Source organism: Eleginops maclovinus, chromosome 1 (genome assembly GCF_036324505.1).
Source record: "Eleginops maclovinus isolate JMC-PN-2008 ecotype Puerto Natales chromosome 1, JC_Emac_rtc_rv5, whole genome shotgun sequence".
Classification (NCBI taxonomy): Eukaryota; Metazoa; Chordata; class Actinopteri; order Perciformes; family Eleginopidae; genus Eleginops; species Eleginops maclovinus.
In genome coordinates this window covers 16,991,695-17,008,486 of record NC_086349.1, presented here as the reverse complement: position 1 = coordinate 17,008,486, position 16,792 = coordinate 16,991,695, and the positions used below count along the sequence as shown (strand labels likewise).

The window sequence follows — 16,792 nt, the reverse complement described above, 5'->3', positions numbered from 1 at the left end:
CTACAGGACCAAGTCAATCCTCCAAGCACCAGGTGTTCAAGCACACAACTGTTTCACACACCAATCAGTTGAGATGTCAACGTGTACTGTATCCTACGAGATGGCTTGTGAGTGTAGATTGGAGTTGCCTGTTCTTGAGGCACTGACCTCGGGTCACTTCTGCATCTTTTCTGGAAAAGTGGATTCTCAAAGGGTGAATTGATCCCATGTCTTTGCCTGTCATAAGGACTACCTATTTACCCAGAGTGTGACAGTATGTAGCATGTATATAGATGATCCCTTACTCTGTATATATAAAAGTGTACAGGTTTGAAACAGCTGTTCACACTCTGGCTTTTTTTTGCTTTTCCTTTATAAAAAGTCATAGCAATATTTCTGTAATCAATAAAAAGCCAAGGTAATAGGAAGAGTGTGATTGCATTTGTGTTACTTAATCGAAGGAGAAATGACTGTGAATGATCAAACTGTGAGACTTGACTTGAGGGTTTTTTTTCTTGCTGTTTAACATGCTGGATCCAAAAGGCTGGACTGAAGTATCATGTTGCAAAGGAGTATAACACACTGTTTGTTTTGATTTTTATCAATGAAAGCCATAAAGGTGACAATGATCTGTGTGCGAGGGGTGTGAACCATGTTTGAGCACAGACCTTAAGATGCTGGGGGACGTGTACACCTAATAAATAAAATAATGTAATTACATTTTTTTTCTTGTCATAAATCCTTTGAAAATATATTGCCAGCTTATTTGATGGATTGCATCAATGCCTGCAATGACATGCACATTGTTCACAATTACAGGGATTTGGCAGTTTTCTGCAAATCCTTATTTAAAATGATTCCCGCTTCTCAATCTGTTAGTAACAATTCAGCAAAGGATTAGGTAGTAAAAGGAAATATTAAGATCTGTAAAATGTAATTCAGTCACTCACCTAAATCCCATGTCTTTGCTGGCACTATAGGTTTTAAACCACATCTAGAAGAATGAAATTGTGCAGGCATACCAATAATTTTAGCAAACCATGTATGTTGTGTAAGCAGTAGCAAACACAAGATTGTGTGTGGTGACTTTGGAAAATAAAGTCGCTGAGAGACGCTCTGAGTACAACGTGAACAACAAAATCTTATTAATAATCAAGACTTCGTAAAGTTTGCGGTCAACAAAAATATACAGCGACCCTCTCATCCTCTCTTTCACACACACACCTCACGCAGGTGAACAGGTGATTATAATTCCTGAGTGCAGACCATATCCATGTGACCCATACACACCAACCTATTGCAATCCCTCAATAATATATTATAATACAAACCATTACCCGTATAACAGCAATATAAACTAGTACAAACTTAATTAGTGAGAAACCAAGTGTATCATTTTGTACGTTTCATGGCTCCAATATGAGTCTTTAATCTTTGAAAACCTTAACATCTTTACTGTGAATTTGACACAACGTTGTGAGTTAGAAAATAATGAAAAATGAACATGATGGGCTATTACCGAGACAAAGGGGTTGTCTTTATTGTCAGAATGCATTTTAGCAATGTGTCTTGTAAGATAATGGTTTCCTTCTTCCTTTTTATATTGCAACAACCAAGGGGATTCATGAACACTTTTAATCTTTCAAAGATTGTTTGGGTGAGACTCTTGCGATCTTGTTGAGAGAAGAAACTGTGGTCTCGTCCTCAGTAACTTGTGAATCGGTTTCCCACGGGTTCCTTCCACACAGGACAGTGGGAACAGCGTATCCCCGAAACTGGAAACACACACACAGCAAAGAGTCAATAATGGTCTACTTATATCCCTTGTCTTTGTGTGTGCAGATCTAAACGTGCATGATGGAGGATTACCTGTCTGTTCATGAAAATATATATGAGAGGGTTGTAGACAGTGCTGCTCTTAGCCAAGTAAACTGGTATGGTAGCGATGATGGGGTTAATATATAAACTGGAGTCCATGATGACAGCAAGGGCCATGCCAGCATATGGAAGCCAGGTCACTAGAAAAGCCAACACCATCACCACTATCATACGTGCTACCTGCATCTCCACACGATTTGTGCTTCCAGCCTCACATATCTGCAGCTTGGTCACCTAGGACACCCAAATACAAACAAATCTTTAAAACGTACTGTAATGTGCGTACAGGCAACCAATAGTCATTGAGTGTACTCATATTCCAAACATTCAGATAGCTCACCTGCCTGAGGGTCCACAACAGTCTTGAGTAAGATACTACGATGACCGTGAATGGCACAGCAAAGCACAGCAAAAAGTATAAGATGATGTAGGACATGTTCCCGATGTCCCGGCTGTACCAGTTAGGGGCGCAGGAGGTTTTGACCCCCTCAAGCTCAAAACTTCCCCAGCCAAACAGAGGTGGAGTGTTCCACAAAAACGACCACAGCCAGGACAGCACCACTCCGGCAACAGCATGTCTGAGGAAAACAGAGATGTGGTGTCACATGCTGGATGAGTGTTGAAAGTGTTGTAGTCTGGGTGATGCTGCTAAGAGAAATATTGAATGTGACTTCTGTACCTTGTCTGGAACAGGATAGCCCCCTGGGGATAGCACACCACTATGTAGCGTTCTACAGAGATTATTGCGATGGTACACAGACTTGATATACCTACAAAATAAGATATGTTGACCAAATTCGTTTTTGTCATAAAATAAATAGCTGGTCAGCTTTACATCAATTAATAACAATGCAAACTTAGAAAGCAAGAATATTTATTTTAGTACTACACTTACAATACAATAAAAATGTAGGCATACTGCATGGCTATTGATTGACTCACCAAAAAAGGAGACAGCAAAGCCCTCTAAAACACAGCCTATGCGTCCCAGGCTGAAGTATCCCATGGCACTGGTTACTGTGGTGGGTAGACCTCCAAATACAGCACAGCCCAGGTCACATATGGCCAGATTTACCAAAGCGTAACTGAGTGGCTGCCTCAGCTGTCTGTGTCTCACTGTCACCACAATCACTAAGACATTGAGGAAGATTCCAGACACGGAAAACACACCCATGATAACGGACAGTATTGTATAGCCAGTCCGAGACAGGAGCTCCGAGTTGAATGAACTGTGAGAGGATGAGGAGTTTCCATCATGTAAGGAAAGGTGCTCCATCTTGATCAGTGAAAAGGAAAAGGACCACTGGTCCCTCTTGAGCTAAAGACAAATCCAAATGAAGTCCAGAATATCCTCAAAGTCTTAAAACAAAAACATGAATCAATCAAACATAATTCCAACAGAATTAGCAACGTATATGTTTCTTCAGATGCAGCAGGGTGGCTGCTCTGGTGCTGCTCAAGATAAGAGGAAGATGTGACCCTTTTAATAAGCCTAATAAGAGGTGGGAGGCTTTACATCATGAAATCTAATTCTTGAAAAACCAAATCCGCAGATCCAGATTTAGATGACAATAATTCAATCTGATATCCTGTAAGACCGCACTTTCCGTGATTGCTGGGTTTACAGCTGCTCCTGAGTAATGAAGCAGGGATTCAGGAGCCTAATGTCAGTTTTAGGATCAGAGTTAAATGCATGCCTGCTTGTAGAAAGGCATTATATTGTTAATGTTGCACATTTTAGTGATAGCGTGACTTCTTTTGGTAGCTAATTCTCTTTATATATCGTAAACTATTTGTTTTTAATCTACCAATTAATTAAGCCCCTTTCTAAAGAGGTCAGAGGTCAGAGTCAGCTTTAGAAAAGAAGGTTACAACAGGAGTTAGATGGATTGTGTTGCTCAAGGACACTATAGCAGGGTAGAATCATAACTATCAAGTCAGGCTCAGCTTCTCTATTCAACGAATAGTTGTCATCGACCTACTGCTTGTGCTCCATGCAATTACAATAAAGTTGAATGTAATCTGAAAACAAAATCTAATATAATGTAGTAATGGGGTGTTTTGTCCTTATAGAATTAAGTTGCACACATTTATAACAGATTGTCCTCAATCCTGTATTTAACAAAAATGTACGGTTAATTCTTAAAACCAATCTGATTTTTTTTTTTTGATTCAGCCGAAGTTAGTATTTCAGTATCTCTGTGTGGTTTAATTCCCAGGTCAGAGGAGAAATGTGGATCTTAATTCTCCTCCCGTTCACCAGAGGGCGATAAAGGCTGCAGTCGAGCTCCAGCCCGCATTAAAGCTGCTGAGTTTGATCACTGGCGGTAAACAACTAGAGTCAACATGGCGGCCTCCGTGAGGAAAGCAGCTCACGACATAGAAACGCGAAAGCGGACCGATGATGTGCTTTTATCGGAGGGAATAGACTTCAGCTCTCTGCTGCTTTCTCAGCCCGTGTTGGACGGACTGTCCTCCGCAGGCTTCCAGAAACCCTCCCCGATTCAGCTCAAGGCGATCCCACTGGGCCGCTGCGGACTCGGTGGGTTAATTTAACTGCATGGGCCGCCCCACATGTTTAATGTTTCATAGTTTATTTATGTCTTTTTGGATAGATACATAATTCAGCTGACTGGATTTGCGATCCGAATCGGCTGATGTGATGTGTCAGTTTTGGTGCAGACTGAAGTTGAAGCAAGCTCAGGGTTATTTATTATTGCAGGGTACAATGCTAACTCTAATGAATAAACTAAACTGAGCGAAGACAATAACAAAACAAACAAAATAAAAATGAAATTGACGTGTCATGAATTGCTTTTAAAAGAAGATAGTTAGCTTCAATATCCTGGGTAAGTAACACACATCTGTTTATTTTATACAAATATTGTTCTTTAAATGCAGTAGTTTTAAATGTTTTGTGTTAAAAAAATCTATTTTATTCAATCAAAAGATGTCCTACTTTCCTAGTCATACAATGCTGCATTGATTTGTAATTATTTGATCACATAAAAAGAAACAAGAGCTTTCAATAAAGAAACTGCTGGATTTTCTTAACAATATTATTGTCAAATTTTAAAAAAATCAATAAAAAGAGGTGTGTCCTTGTCCAGTGTAGTCATACAATGCTGCATTGATCTGGAGTCACATGACTACTGAAAATTACTGAAATTATCTTCTATTAAAATGTTTATGTAAAATCAATTCATGGCATGACAACGCATTGGTATTCAAAAGGAGAAGTGCCACTTAGACACATTTAATATATATTTTTTAGGGCATATTTTTCGCTAATTATGAGCAAGTTAGTATGGAAGTTTTGAACATCGCGTTGTTTTTTCATCATTTAAATGGTCATTTATTGATAGTTCCTAAGTAAAACCCCCATGGTCAAAGCGAGGGCTCGGATGTGAGTAAGCGCTCTCGCCTGTAGCTTTGAAGCAGAGAGCGGTTAATCACAGTGCACTTAGAGAAAAACACCTCTGATTGGTCATACTATTCAACTTTGGATAGGGAGCACAGGATTGATCAATCGGATTGGGCACTCTAGATTGTGAAGCATCAATATTGCATGCAATCAAGTAAAATTAACTGTGATTGTGAGTTTTTCTGATGTATCTGTGGTTTCAGATTTGATTGTACAGGCCAAGTCTGGCACAGGAAAGACGTGCGTGTTCTGCACCATTGCCCTGGACTCCCTTGTCCTGGAAAATCCTGCGACTCAGGTGAGTGCTTTATTTGAGATTTTAAAAAAAAACTGAATATGGAGAAATGTATTGTTTCCATTCTTTTGAAAAAAACAGGACAAAAATATAATTTTGAACATATTTAAAATGGTAATACATATAAAGAGGGGGGAACAAAACTTTTATTTTGGGGGAAAAAAAACACTGCTCAATTTTTGCCAACAACAGATGGTCATGAGAACTAATCACCTTAGTTTTGAGGGTCTTAATCTGATGAGTTTAAGCTGCTCAGTGTTCAAAGTGTAAATGGAAAAGGGCAATTATTGATAAAGCAGAGGTACATCTGGTCTCGTTGATGAACTGGCTGCATTCTAGTGAAATCTTATTAGCTGCAGGTTCTTACTGATTGGGAACTAACCAACACTTGTCTTTTAATCTGCGTGCAATCAGATGTAAGTGCTTGTTGACATTTAACTTTCTCCACAAACAACCTTTTCTTCCTCCTGCAGGTTCTTGTCCTGGCTCCTACTCGTGAGATAGCGGTGCAGATTCACTCAGTGGTGATGGCTATAGGATGTGCCGTGGAGGGTCTCGAGTGCCATGTATTCATCGGGGGCAGGCCTGTGAGTCAGGACAAAACTCATCTGAAGAAGTGCCATATAGCTGTGGGCTCGCCCGGTAAGAGGACAATGAATAGATAGAGGGCATTACAAGTAACTGTGAGGCTGTTTTATTTTTTTGACTTTGCTCCTGGATATGTACGCAGGTCGTATCAAACAGCTCATCGAGCTGGGCATGTTGTCCACTGCCAGCATCAGACTATTCGTTCTAGATGAGGCAGACAAGCTGCTGGAGGAAGGCAGCTTTCAGGAACAGATAAAGTAAGATTGACAGGAACCTTTTTATTACAAATAAAATAAATCATCATAATTGCATGTTCATTTACGACACCTACACGTGGGAATTCACCCACTTCCTCTGGCTTGTCTCTTCAGCTGGATATTTTCCTCTCTACCTGTGAACAAACAGATGCTCGCTCTTTCTGCCACCTACCCAGAATCCCTTGCTCAGCACCTGACCCGCTACATGAGAGAGCCCACTTTTGTCAGACTCAATCCCAGTGATATGGGCCTTAAAGGTAAGACCCCCGTCAGCTGCTGCTGTCATTGTTAGCACAAAAAGCAGAGGTAAACAACATGTAATTTTAAGGGTTAAAGCATCTCTTTTTATCGATCAAATTACTTGGCCTTTCAGCTGTGTTTGATTACCACATTTAAACTGTAAAGTTAAGCAATTATCTGCTGTCCTGGCTAACAGAGGCTTCTTATAACACCATTTACAGGATTGTTTGTAATGTGACATCTTCTAAGGGGTTATTCCCTGACAGAAAATGCTCTGCTTCTCTGAGCTTGTGTTGACTGACAGTAGGCAATGAGTAACATAAGGCCAGTTATTAAAGCACTGGTCTCTTTGACAGAATCAAAGTCAGACCATGTGTGTTATGTTTTAAAAGCAATTATGCTTGAATTCATATTCTTCTTTGCGCGTTGTCCTTGTGTGCCCCCTGCCAGGCCTGAAGCAGTACTACAAGCTGGTGCAGTCGCAACCTTTACCTCACATGGTTTTTCAGGAGAAGGTGCAACATTTGCTGGAGCTTTTCAGCAAAATCCCATTCAACCAGGCGCTGGTGTTTTCCAATCTACACACAAGGTATTTTGATGCTAAGCATTAGCGACCATAGTTTTTTTTAATTATGTAGTTTTTCAAAAATAAGATCTGAAAATGTGTTTGTTTTTTTTCTTTTTAAATCGATGTGGATAGGGCTCAGCACTTAGCAGACATCCTGTCCTCCAAAGGCCTACCTGCTGTTTGTATCTCAGGTAAGAAGAGACTTTGGAAACACAATCAATCGACAGAAAATCTTTTGAAGGATATTTTCATAGTAAAAATATAGAGCATTACTTAAAATGTCTTTGTTTTGTGTGGTTGTAAAGGGCTACTCCAGATGTTTTGGAATGTTTGGGGTTCGGAATGTCATAGGCCTCTGATTATTATTGAAATCTCTTAGATGTAGAATTTTAATTGATTAAAATGTAGATTGCAAACAGTCTAAAATCATTTAAAAAAAAGAATAAGGCTAGTTCTACCTTTTTCAAAAGGGAGGAAAAAACAAGTTCTGAAATCAAAATGTATGTCTGTGTGACGACGTGTACAGGTGGTCTGACTCAGGACCAGAGACTGGAGGCCATGTCAAAACTGAAGCAGTACCAGTGCAGGGTGCTCATCTCCACTGACCTGGTGAGACATACCTCCTCCGTTGTGCTGCTTTTCACACAATACCAGCGTTCTTTTCTTCATGTATCTCTTATACAGTTATACAAGTATTTAGTTTTACAATAAGCTCCTGTTCTTTAATCCTGTTTGTTTTCTCTGTTCTCTCTTTCCTGTCAGACCTCCAGAGGTATAGATGCAGAGAAAGTAAACCTGGTGATTAATCTGGACGTGCCGCAGGACTGGGAGACGTATATGCATCGAATTGGACGTGCTGGGCGCTTTGGTTAGTCTCTTTTGGTTTAAAGCAGTAATGAGTATTTAGAATACACAGCAAGTAATGTTGTGTGATATTATGCATTACACATTTTGTGAGATTAAAAACAACCTTTTTCCAGATGTACAATTTTGCCCACTGACTTGACACAAAATATAAAATCTAAAGTTTGTTTTAGTATAGTTGTCCCTCTGGACGGTCACAAAACACCCATAACTCAATCTCCCATGCTACAGCAAATCTACCGTTTCCTGACCGTAACGCACTTTTGACACCTGCCTTTGTTGGGCACAAAAAACACTCACCCTCCTTCATCCCTTCGTACAATTTCAATAGGTTCTTATCTATTTTTTGTTTGTAGGCACTCAAGGGCTGGCTGTGACCTACTGTTGCCATGGTGAGGAGGAGAACAAGATGATGGCCATCGCTCAGAAGTGTGGCCTGACCTTGTCTATGTTGCCATGTAAGTCACATATCTGTGAAGACTTCTACTTCTGCATGTGTAAATCTTTTTATCTTACTTTAATCTGATTGAGTGGGTGGTAATTAAAGTCTATCTGCTTTCCTTTTAGCCACTATAGAGCCTAGTTTGATGGACGAGTCATGTGATTGGGATGTCTGCACCGAGGCTTCTACTCCAGGCCTGTTACCCGTGCCCTCCTCCAGGACAGAGAAGAAGAAGCGTGCCAAGCAAGTCACTGATGAATCTGTGGAGCACAGCATTCAAAGGAAACCAGAGAAAACCCATCCAGCACCCAGACTGGGAGCACACCGTGAAGAGAATACTAGAAGAGCTTCTCCTGCAGAAGTCACTCTCCCACAACCCCCTCCTCGGGTGGTGCCCACTCGAAAAGAGCAACAGGATGCTCTGCCGAAGATCCCTCCTCTCAGCTCCTTCAAGAAATGTAGGTCAAGGTTCATGACCCTGGAGGAAGCTGATCTGGACTTCCACAGTTTTATTACCACAGGGTTGGGTAGATCAGTGGAGGTCATCAGGGATTTCACAGGTGGAGAGGATGGTGATGGACATAGAGAGTCTACCATCCTAAATGATGATGGAGCTCAACGTTTCAAACAAAAAAGGTGGAAATCTGATCTTCCACCTCCAAGGGCAGTTGCCAGTTCTTCAAGCTCGCAATCTGAGGAAGATGATGAGCCGGATCAGACGGGAGGAAGTGAACACAGAGCAATCACTGAGCCTCAGATTGAAGCTAGACACACACCCAGTGTGTCCAAAGCAAAGGCAGAGTCCACTACATCATCATACATTTCGACACCCAAAACGTATCCCCAGTCAGCATCAAATGCAAGCGCTTGGTCTCAGCCTGAGAACTGTGAATCTGTACCCATCGTTAGACCGAGTGGGCATCACAGGCCAACGGCTCCAACACAGAACGGCAGAAATCAATCCAGAAAGGTTACAGAAAAGTCTGCGAAACAGAGCAAAGTGTTTTCAGAGAAGATGCACAGAGAGCAGAAGAGGGAAAGGGATGGAGAACAAAACGATGATGAAGATAATGAGGAAGAGGGCGAGGACTGGAGTGCTGAAGGTTACTGGAGAGCCAGCTACAGAGCCTGGAATGATTACTATGCCTCCATGTCTCCTTTCCAAGAGCAGGGTTACCAAAGCTACTACAGTGTAGCCCACAACTGGATGGCAGCTTATCGTATGAATGCTGTCTACACTGAGGAACTCCTAAAAGACTGACATTTCTATACTGCTTTTCAGGACATTTCACTGTGACGTATCTAGTGGAAAAATGTGTCTGAATGTCCCCTGTAACATAATTATTCAAATGTTTCTTCTTTTCCAACTAGTTGCACTTAAAACTGTTGACTGTTTTTTTTCCTCAATAAATCCATACCGTAAACTGAATGCTCTGGATACTTTCCAATAAACTACCAGTATGAACCATTTATTTCAATGTCCTCTTCTGATATTGCTCTTCATCGGGCGCTGCACAATAGCTGCCCACTGCTCCTAGTACTAGGATGGGTTAAATGCAGAGGACAAATTTCACTGTGTGTGCTCTGCTGTGAGCATGTATGTGACTAATATTGAGCGTTTCATCCTCCGATTCTTCTTCTTCATCATGGTAACATGTCTTTCTTTTTATATTAAAATATAGTAGGATTTGTTTTATTTACGTTCTGACTGAGTACAAAGAGCATTCACATCACTTGGCGTTAATCAAACCTGATGTTTAAATAGGAAGGTCAAGGAGAGGCTAAAAACTGCAATCTACTTGCCATGCTCTTCAGCAGAACATGGCAAGGTTGGGCCACTCCACTCGCTCCTGATTACAGGCTAATCAACTGTGACCATTCAACCAATCAGTGCTGGGCAAAATAAAAGGAAACACCCTTAAATACTTTCATTTAAAACTAGCCTCACTAACTACTTTTTGCCATCTGTAGCGTTAATGTCACTAATTTAAATCATCATAACGGAGCAAGGTGGATACCTGTTTTACTCTGAACTGCAGGCCACTGATGTGGACTACAAGCAGAATTTGTCTGGCATGAACCAAAGATGTTTCACATTTAAAGACTTCATGAGAGGGAGCACCAAACGAACATGAAAAGATGGACTTGCACACTTTCTGGAACGAAACCACCGCCCACAATGAGACTGAAATGGATGGGATGTTTTTCATTTTTAACTGCATAGTCTTAACTTTAACATTGCTTTTGGGTACACCTGGAAACTTGTGGGTTTGTTGGGTCGTCTTCAGGACCAAAAGCCTGCAGACTTTTAATAACGCGCTGCTGGTGAGCTTGGCCGTCAGTGACCTCCTGAAATGCTCTCTGGACACCCCTTTGTTGCTCTTCTCTTGTCTGCGGTATTGGAAGAGCAGCCAGGTGTCTATGTCGGTGTGCACCCTGCAGCAGTTCACCTATGCCCTGTGCAGCTGCGTCCAGCTGCTCACGCTGGTCAGCATCAGTGTTGAGCGCTACCAAGCCATCGCGTTTCCGTTCCAAACCGATAGGAGGAAAGCCAGGGTCCGGCTGTGGATCCTGTCCATCTGGGCATGTGGCCTCCTCCTGGCTATACTTTCTTTGATACTTTCCAAAAAGGCGCTTTTTTGCATGCTTTGCCGTCCGCACCACGGGGATAATGGGGACGAGTGGCTTCAAAATGCAGATCCATTTGGTCCCTACGTGCTGGTCCCGGTATGGGGATTATCTCTTACTGTGATTGTTATCCACTACACCCGGATATTCAAAGTTGTAAGGCAGCACCGAAAGAAAGTGTTCAGTCAGGGAGTCCAGCTGAGGCCAACAGTGTCGAAACACGTGTGGCTGGATGTCCCGGCCCCGGCACCACGGTCAGCTCCACCGGGCTGCTTTAGTCCGCTGCCCCCCCTCCGCAAGGTGCTCTTTGTGGCGGAAGCAAGTGCTCCATGTGCGGGCTCGTCCACAGAAGGCGCCCCGGGGAGACTTCCGGAGATCTTAGGGGCAGTGTGTCTCCTGACACCAGGGGCCAGGGAGCGTAAGAAGAAAAATATGGAGGGGAAACTTGCTCAGCGTTTTGGGTACATAATCATTGCTTTCACACTTTTCTGGATGCCCATGGTGGTTATTTTGCTAATGGACGTTGTGTCGTGGCAGGATGCAGACAAAGTGAGTGTAGATCATTCTCAGTGAGTTTAGTAGCTTTTTCATTACTGTTATTCTCAATTCAATATTTAAATACAATCAATCATGTTCAGTTTGATGCAATGCTAAAGTCAATCCTGTATTAAATGTTTTTAAATGTCTCATAAAATGTTGTGATACTGTGTCTTTTCAATGATTGTTTAAGGCTCAATATTCTATGACATTTTGAACTTTCGACCTACTCGGCCTTTAAAAAAAACAAACAAATAATACTAGGACCTTTGTGTATCCATGCTTGGCACATGAAGAGTGATTTTGATTAACACAGGTGAGCATCGATAGTAGATAATGCCTCACATATGGATGCCGTGGCAAAAAATACAAATTGTAAAGCGTGGATGCTTCACACACGTCCTCATTTCGGCAGCACGGAAATCATAGCTGTTTCGTGGTAGGCAACCAAGATTCATGTCACCAGATCAGTATCCAACCAAATGTGAAATATGCTCAAAATCAGATTTCTGTTCCTGATTTATAGCATTGAAAAAGTCTTTTGCAGAATATTATGATTCAAATAGATATTGACCTTTTACCTTATGGACCTAATGTCATCACATATACACATACTTACATCCTATTAGACAATTTGAATATTTATTCTAAATGCCAAAAACGTGTTTGGTAAGGACACCATTTTATGCACTATTGAACACCAAATTCTAACCAATTAATTCTTGAGTCCATGTTGACGTTTGTGCTAAATGTGAAGACATTTACTCAAAGAGCCACTAAGATATTGCATTCAAAAGGGCAAGATTTATTTCAAATAATATTTTGGACTCTGGATCATACTGAATTTGTCCTGCTGAAACATTTTGGAATGGTATTCCATTTGGTATTAGCTCACTGATTTAGGCTCTCTCCTGTTTTCCCGCAGTTGATGATGGAGCTGGAGAAATCAGCGATGGTGCTGACCTGTGTGCAGGCTGCAGTGGATCCCCTCATCTACACTTTAGTCACCAGACAGTTTCGCTCTGAACTCAGCAAGATCCTCTCCTCAATCCCAAGGTGTCCCCCAAAACAGAGGGCCTGAATGTTTAATCCTTTATCAACATTGTGGTCACATGTATTGCACTTTTGGGACATAAAAACACAAAGAGAACTAAATATGCACAACCTGCTACCTTTTTTACACACTATCACACACACTGATTTGGAGGCAGGTGAAGAAGACAGCCCGCAGAGTTTGTATTTGTGGCAGATATAGATGTTTTATCAGGCGTTTCACAGTTGAGACACAAGACAAGGTCATAAATAATATCCAACACCTGACAAGATACGCACAGCAGTAGTCTCAACAACGACATGTGGCATAGGAGGGCAAAGCAAAGAGGAAAACTGACTGAGCCCTGAAAAAAAGAGTACATAACAGCGAAAGAGAGACAAACACAATCAAAGACCTCTGTTTTTGTTGTTTGTAAATCAAAATGCAATCACTTGACACTTAGAGCGGAAATATGCTAACATAATAATTCAAACGGTGTCATTTGAAAGTGCAGCCGACACAAAACAGCCTGTTTTGTACCTGGAAGCAGTAAATAACACACTTAATCACTGTCCTAGCAACAAACAATACAGGGAACCTCATTCCTGCCATTACCTATGTCATACCCTTGGTGTTGTTTTCAATATTTTCTAAATGTCAGACTTCATGCTGTGAATATGAAGTCAATGTCTTGGACCCCTCTTTTAAAATTACACTGAAAAAGCTCTGTGTGTCTGTGCTTGTCTTCTTTTTTTTTTCAAGTTAATTTGTGCACAGATTCACTACACTCTATAAATGGATCTAGGCAGCTGGTGCCACTGTGTACAGTAATAAAATGACCAGCAATAGTACTAGTTCTCTCATAGGAATATCAGAGGTTGCTGTAGAATATTTTTGGCTTCTTTTGGGGGGTACTTACATCTGGATCAGAGGGAACTAAAGCACAACAGGATTCTAAGGGACCTCAGAGTCTTGTGTAGTTATGCACTGATAGGCTATTAATTATGCTATATATTTTCACCCATATTGTCTAATATTAATCTAAGTAAATGTCTTAGAACAAATGCATGTATTAAACTGGTTAAGCCTTTGAGATGGCTCCATATTAAGATAATCAAATACATTTTGTAAAAGATCATTATACATTTTGCTGATAATTTGACAGTTTTTAGTCTATTTAAACAGAAAAAAGAAACAACAAAAATGTTTGTCAACAGCTACATGTGGGCAGACATAATATTGGACCAATTCCTGTATTGCTTTTGAAATATGCTCTTCGCTGATATGGAAAATATGCTCTTATATTAATGCCTTTCTAGCCCTGTCTGTGTGCTCTTGGTTAACATCATATTTCATAGATGCAGAGCAGAAGTGGGGGCTTAGTCTGCTGCGACTGAAGCTGCTCCCCCCAGCATTAGAGAAACCACACCAGCGATATCAACCGCCTAAAACCAGACCTAACTGTCTGTGTAGCTGTTGAAAGACATTCAAGATAAAAAGGCCAACACGAAGGTACCAGATAGCAGGTTAGCAGAGAAAAAACGTCACCGTCCATATTCACAAAGATCAACTTTGATAGGATTTGATGACAGGTAATTCTAAAGTTAAATGTTGGGGCTGTGAGTCGAGAGAACAGACAGAATAGCAAGTGTTTTTGTTGGTAGAGATCTGTGGATGGCTCATCCTGTGTCCTCTGTATCTCCGTGGTCATTGTTACAACAGGCTTTCCTGTTTCAGTTCTCCAGAAGATAAAGTAAATGAAATCCTTTGAAACACCAAGGAGGACAAAAAGTACAAACACCAAGTTTCCTAACCACATAGAGTACACATACTCAACAACTTTGAAAAATGCCCGCTGAGTTTAGAGGAAGAAAGAACGTTGACAGCTATAAAGACTATTGAAAGCATACTGTTGTTCACACAGGAGGTAAGGATACAACAGGACAACAACAAGAAAGAGTGAGAGGAGAGTGAGGAAAAGAGAAAGACAGACTGAGGGAGAAAGAGAAAGAGAACAAGAAGACAGCTTCACTGTTTCTGCCAAACAATGGTCAAATATTACAAAATATTCTATTAACAATATTCACAAAGAACCTGGGCACAGGACACATTCGTATCAGAAATTCTCAGCAAATGCCTTGTGCTTTTAATAGAAGTGATTTTAATTCAAAATGTACTATTTTTTGGTTTTTTTGTTAAAGTATTTAGTTATCTGAGGTCTGTAGGGCTGTAGCAGCCAACATGGAAAATGGAAATAATGGGGAAGGAGGGGGATTCAGAAAACTATAAAACAAATAAATCTCTTTTTACTCCAGCAACAGGCACATTTTGTGTAAAAGGCTTGCAGCTGAGAATTTCGGACATAAATGTGTACAATGGACCCTTCAGAATGGCAGCTAATCAAATATACCATATACTGAGCCATAGAGATTTCCAGAAGAATTGAAACACAAGTTCAATCAACTGAGACAAACACAGTCTCACACACACTCCAACACACACGCACAGGCACATGTGCCTTCTAACCAAAACGTCACAATTCCTCTATCTAGCAAAAAGTCACATACACTCATTCACAAATATGAAACTCATTGGTAACGCCATCACAGACCACCTACCATATTTCTTCTTTTAAAGGAATTTTATCTATCAACAGGTGAGTGGACCAACATGAATAAAGAAAATAGGGCAAGTTTAAATCTGTGGAATTTTTTTTTTATAATGTATAATTTTTCCCTATATATCTCCTGCTAAAATAGACCATGGGTCAAACTGAAGCAGAAATCATAAAAAGGTGCTGTGTGCACAGTGACACATGCCTTGCCCACCTCAGACACTTGGGAGACACGCTCTCACACGCCTCCTCATTCAAAACACCTCCGTAAACATTTTCACCACTCTTTCACCGACACATACACTCACATAGGCACACACAAATGCGTGCCAACCAATGACATGAATACACTGTATCTAAAAGCCATCCTCTGTCTTCACAGGCAGTCCATGTCGTTACAGTACATGACCAGCAGAGGGCAGGCTCCACCACGGCCAAACTTGGACTCTGAATGCCTGTCTTCCATCGCTCCAAGTCCTCCTCTGTCCCTCAGTCTGTCTCAATGAGTCTTTTTATGTCTTTCTATGTGAGGCGGCTGCACTTTAGTCTTCACAGTGCTGACACCTTCACAACGTTATGGTGGGTCAGATCGCCATCAGTAGTTGCCACTGGCGGTGTGGGAATGCTGATGATGGCTGTGGTGATCTGGTTGCTCTGGCAGTTCAGGGAGGCTGGCTCATCTACTCGCATGTTCAGACTGGAGCGGCTACAGGAAGGAAAGGAGGATTAAAAATAAAGGATTAGGATAGTTTCTTTATGTTGAAACATTTTGGTTCATGTCCGAGATAAGTAGGAAAAAAGAAAATGAGAAACCCTCCTCTTACCCCTTTTTAACTGAACACACTACACCTAATTTACCATCATGTTTTATTTTTTTACCGATGTTGTGCTAATGTAAAAATGTTGATATTAGTGTCAAACCAATTCAGAATCAACACCTAACTCTGATCATCATAGTTCTTAGCTGCTAATGTACTGTGATCAGTTGTGTTGTTTAAACAAGCTCAGAAACAACGGAGAGCCTAAGCAACAATTATCATTGAACTTGGACAAATCTGAATGTATTCTTTTAGGTAAGGGAGAAGTTTTATCTTGAATTTAAACTAAGATTCAGAAAAATACTTCTGTAAGTTATCTTGAAGGAACAACTAAGAGAACAAAAGATAAGCTTCAAAAGGATCAGGACAAACTAATGAGGCTCGTCTACATTTTAATCCACGAAAGCTTATTAACAAAATTATTTTAAAGAATTAAATTGGCTTCCTAAAGTGCAACAGTAAAAACAAATAATGGCCTTTAATATTTTACAAGGTCTTTGTGCAAATTATTTCACTGGGTATATTCAGTTTGTTTGGGAAATACAAGGACTGGTGTATCTAACCTGAAACAACCCCAGCTAAAAAGTTGAGTAGGGAGGAGGAGCGGAATGATATTTCAAGGTAATT

The 16,792-nt window shown here is 40.8% G+C and overlaps 4 protein-coding genes across 6 annotated transcripts in view; 2 read left to right on the top strand and 2 right to left on the bottom strand.

Annotated features, from left to right (window-relative positions):
• Positions 1-1,613: 1,613 nt before the first annotated feature.
• On the bottom strand, positions 1,614-3,133 carry parapinopsina (parapinopsin a). Its single transcript, XM_063891073.1, has 5 exons — positions 2,800-3,133; positions 2,537-2,627; positions 2,198-2,435; positions 1,849-2,091; positions 1,614-1,754 (listed from the first exon to the last, which is right to left on the bottom strand). Exons 1-5 carry the CDS (start codon positions 3,131-3,133, stop codon positions 1,614-1,616), a joined length of 1,047 nt encoding a protein of 348 aa, XP_063747143.1.
• Positions 3,134-4,175: 1,042 nt separating this feature from the next.
• Positions 4,176-9,964, top strand: ddx20 (DEAD (Asp-Glu-Ala-Asp) box polypeptide 20). Its single transcript, XM_063877899.1, has 11 exons — positions 4,176-4,399; positions 5,485-5,579; positions 6,050-6,218; positions 6,307-6,421; positions 6,536-6,678; positions 7,112-7,250; positions 7,362-7,420; positions 7,756-7,838; positions 7,992-8,097; positions 8,450-8,551; positions 8,661-9,964. The coding sequence occupies exons 1-11, from the start codon at positions 4,204-4,206 to the stop codon at positions 9,794-9,796; spliced, it is 2,343 nt and encodes a 780-aa protein (XP_063733969.1). The 5' UTR covers positions 4,176-4,203; the 3' UTR covers positions 9,797-9,964.
• A 524-nt stretch (positions 9,965-10,488) lies between these two features.
• LOC134869181 (D(2) dopamine receptor-like) lies at positions 10,489-13,456 on the top strand. The gene is made up of 2 exons (XM_063890638.1): positions 10,489-11,712; positions 12,626-13,456. Exons 1-2 carry the CDS (start codon positions 10,675-10,677, stop codon positions 12,779-12,781), a joined length of 1,194 nt encoding a protein of 397 aa, XP_063746708.1. The 5' UTR covers positions 10,489-10,674; the 3' UTR covers positions 12,782-13,456.
• kcnd3 (potassium voltage-gated channel, Shal-related subfamily, member 3) overlaps positions 12,798-16,792 on the bottom strand; it is a 90,044-nt gene continuing 86,049 nt past the window's right edge. For all 3 annotated transcript variants that reach the window (XM_063890606.1, XM_063890598.1, XM_063890613.1), the window contains one exon: positions 12,798-16,053. In XM_063890606.1, coding sequence (XP_063746676.1) covers positions 15,897-16,053 — 157 coding nt within the window. In that variant the 3' untranslated portion in view covers positions 12,798-15,896. The remainder of the gene's footprint in view (positions 16,054-16,792) is intronic.

Bases quoted from the DNA above. Each gene is read 5' to 3' on its own strand.
- parapinopsina (XM_063891073.1), bottom strand. From the start codon at position 3,133: ATGGAGCACCTTTCCTTACATGATGGAAACTCCTCATCCTCTCACAGT. The intron at 2,436-2,536 runs GTACAGAAGTCA...TGTTTTCCTCAG, and splicing joins GCTATCCTGTTCCAGACAAG to ACATGCTGTTGCCGGAGTGG. The intron at 1,755-1,848 runs GTAATCCTCCAT...GTGTGTTTCCAG, and splicing joins ATATTTTCATGAACAGACAG to TTTCGGGGATACGCTGTTCC.
- ddx20 (XM_063877899.1), top strand. From the start codon at position 4,204: ATGGCGGCCTCCGTGAGGAAAGCAGCTCACGACATAGAAACGCGAAAG. The intron at 6,422-6,535 runs GTAAGATTGACA...TTGTCTCTTCAG, and splicing joins AGCTTTCAGGAACAGATAAA to CTGGATATTTTCCTCTCTAC. The intron at 7,251-7,361 runs GTATTTTGATGC...CGATGTGGATAG, and splicing joins TTTTCCAATCTACACACAAG to GGCTCAGCACTTAGCAGACA.
- LOC134869181 (XM_063890638.1), top strand. From the start codon at position 10,675: ATGGACTTGCACACTTTCTGGAACGAAACCACCGCCCACAATGAGACT. The intron at 11,713-12,625 runs GTGAGTGTAGAT...GTTTTCCCGCAG, and splicing joins CGTGGCAGGATGCAGACAAA to TTGATGATGGAGCTGGAGAA.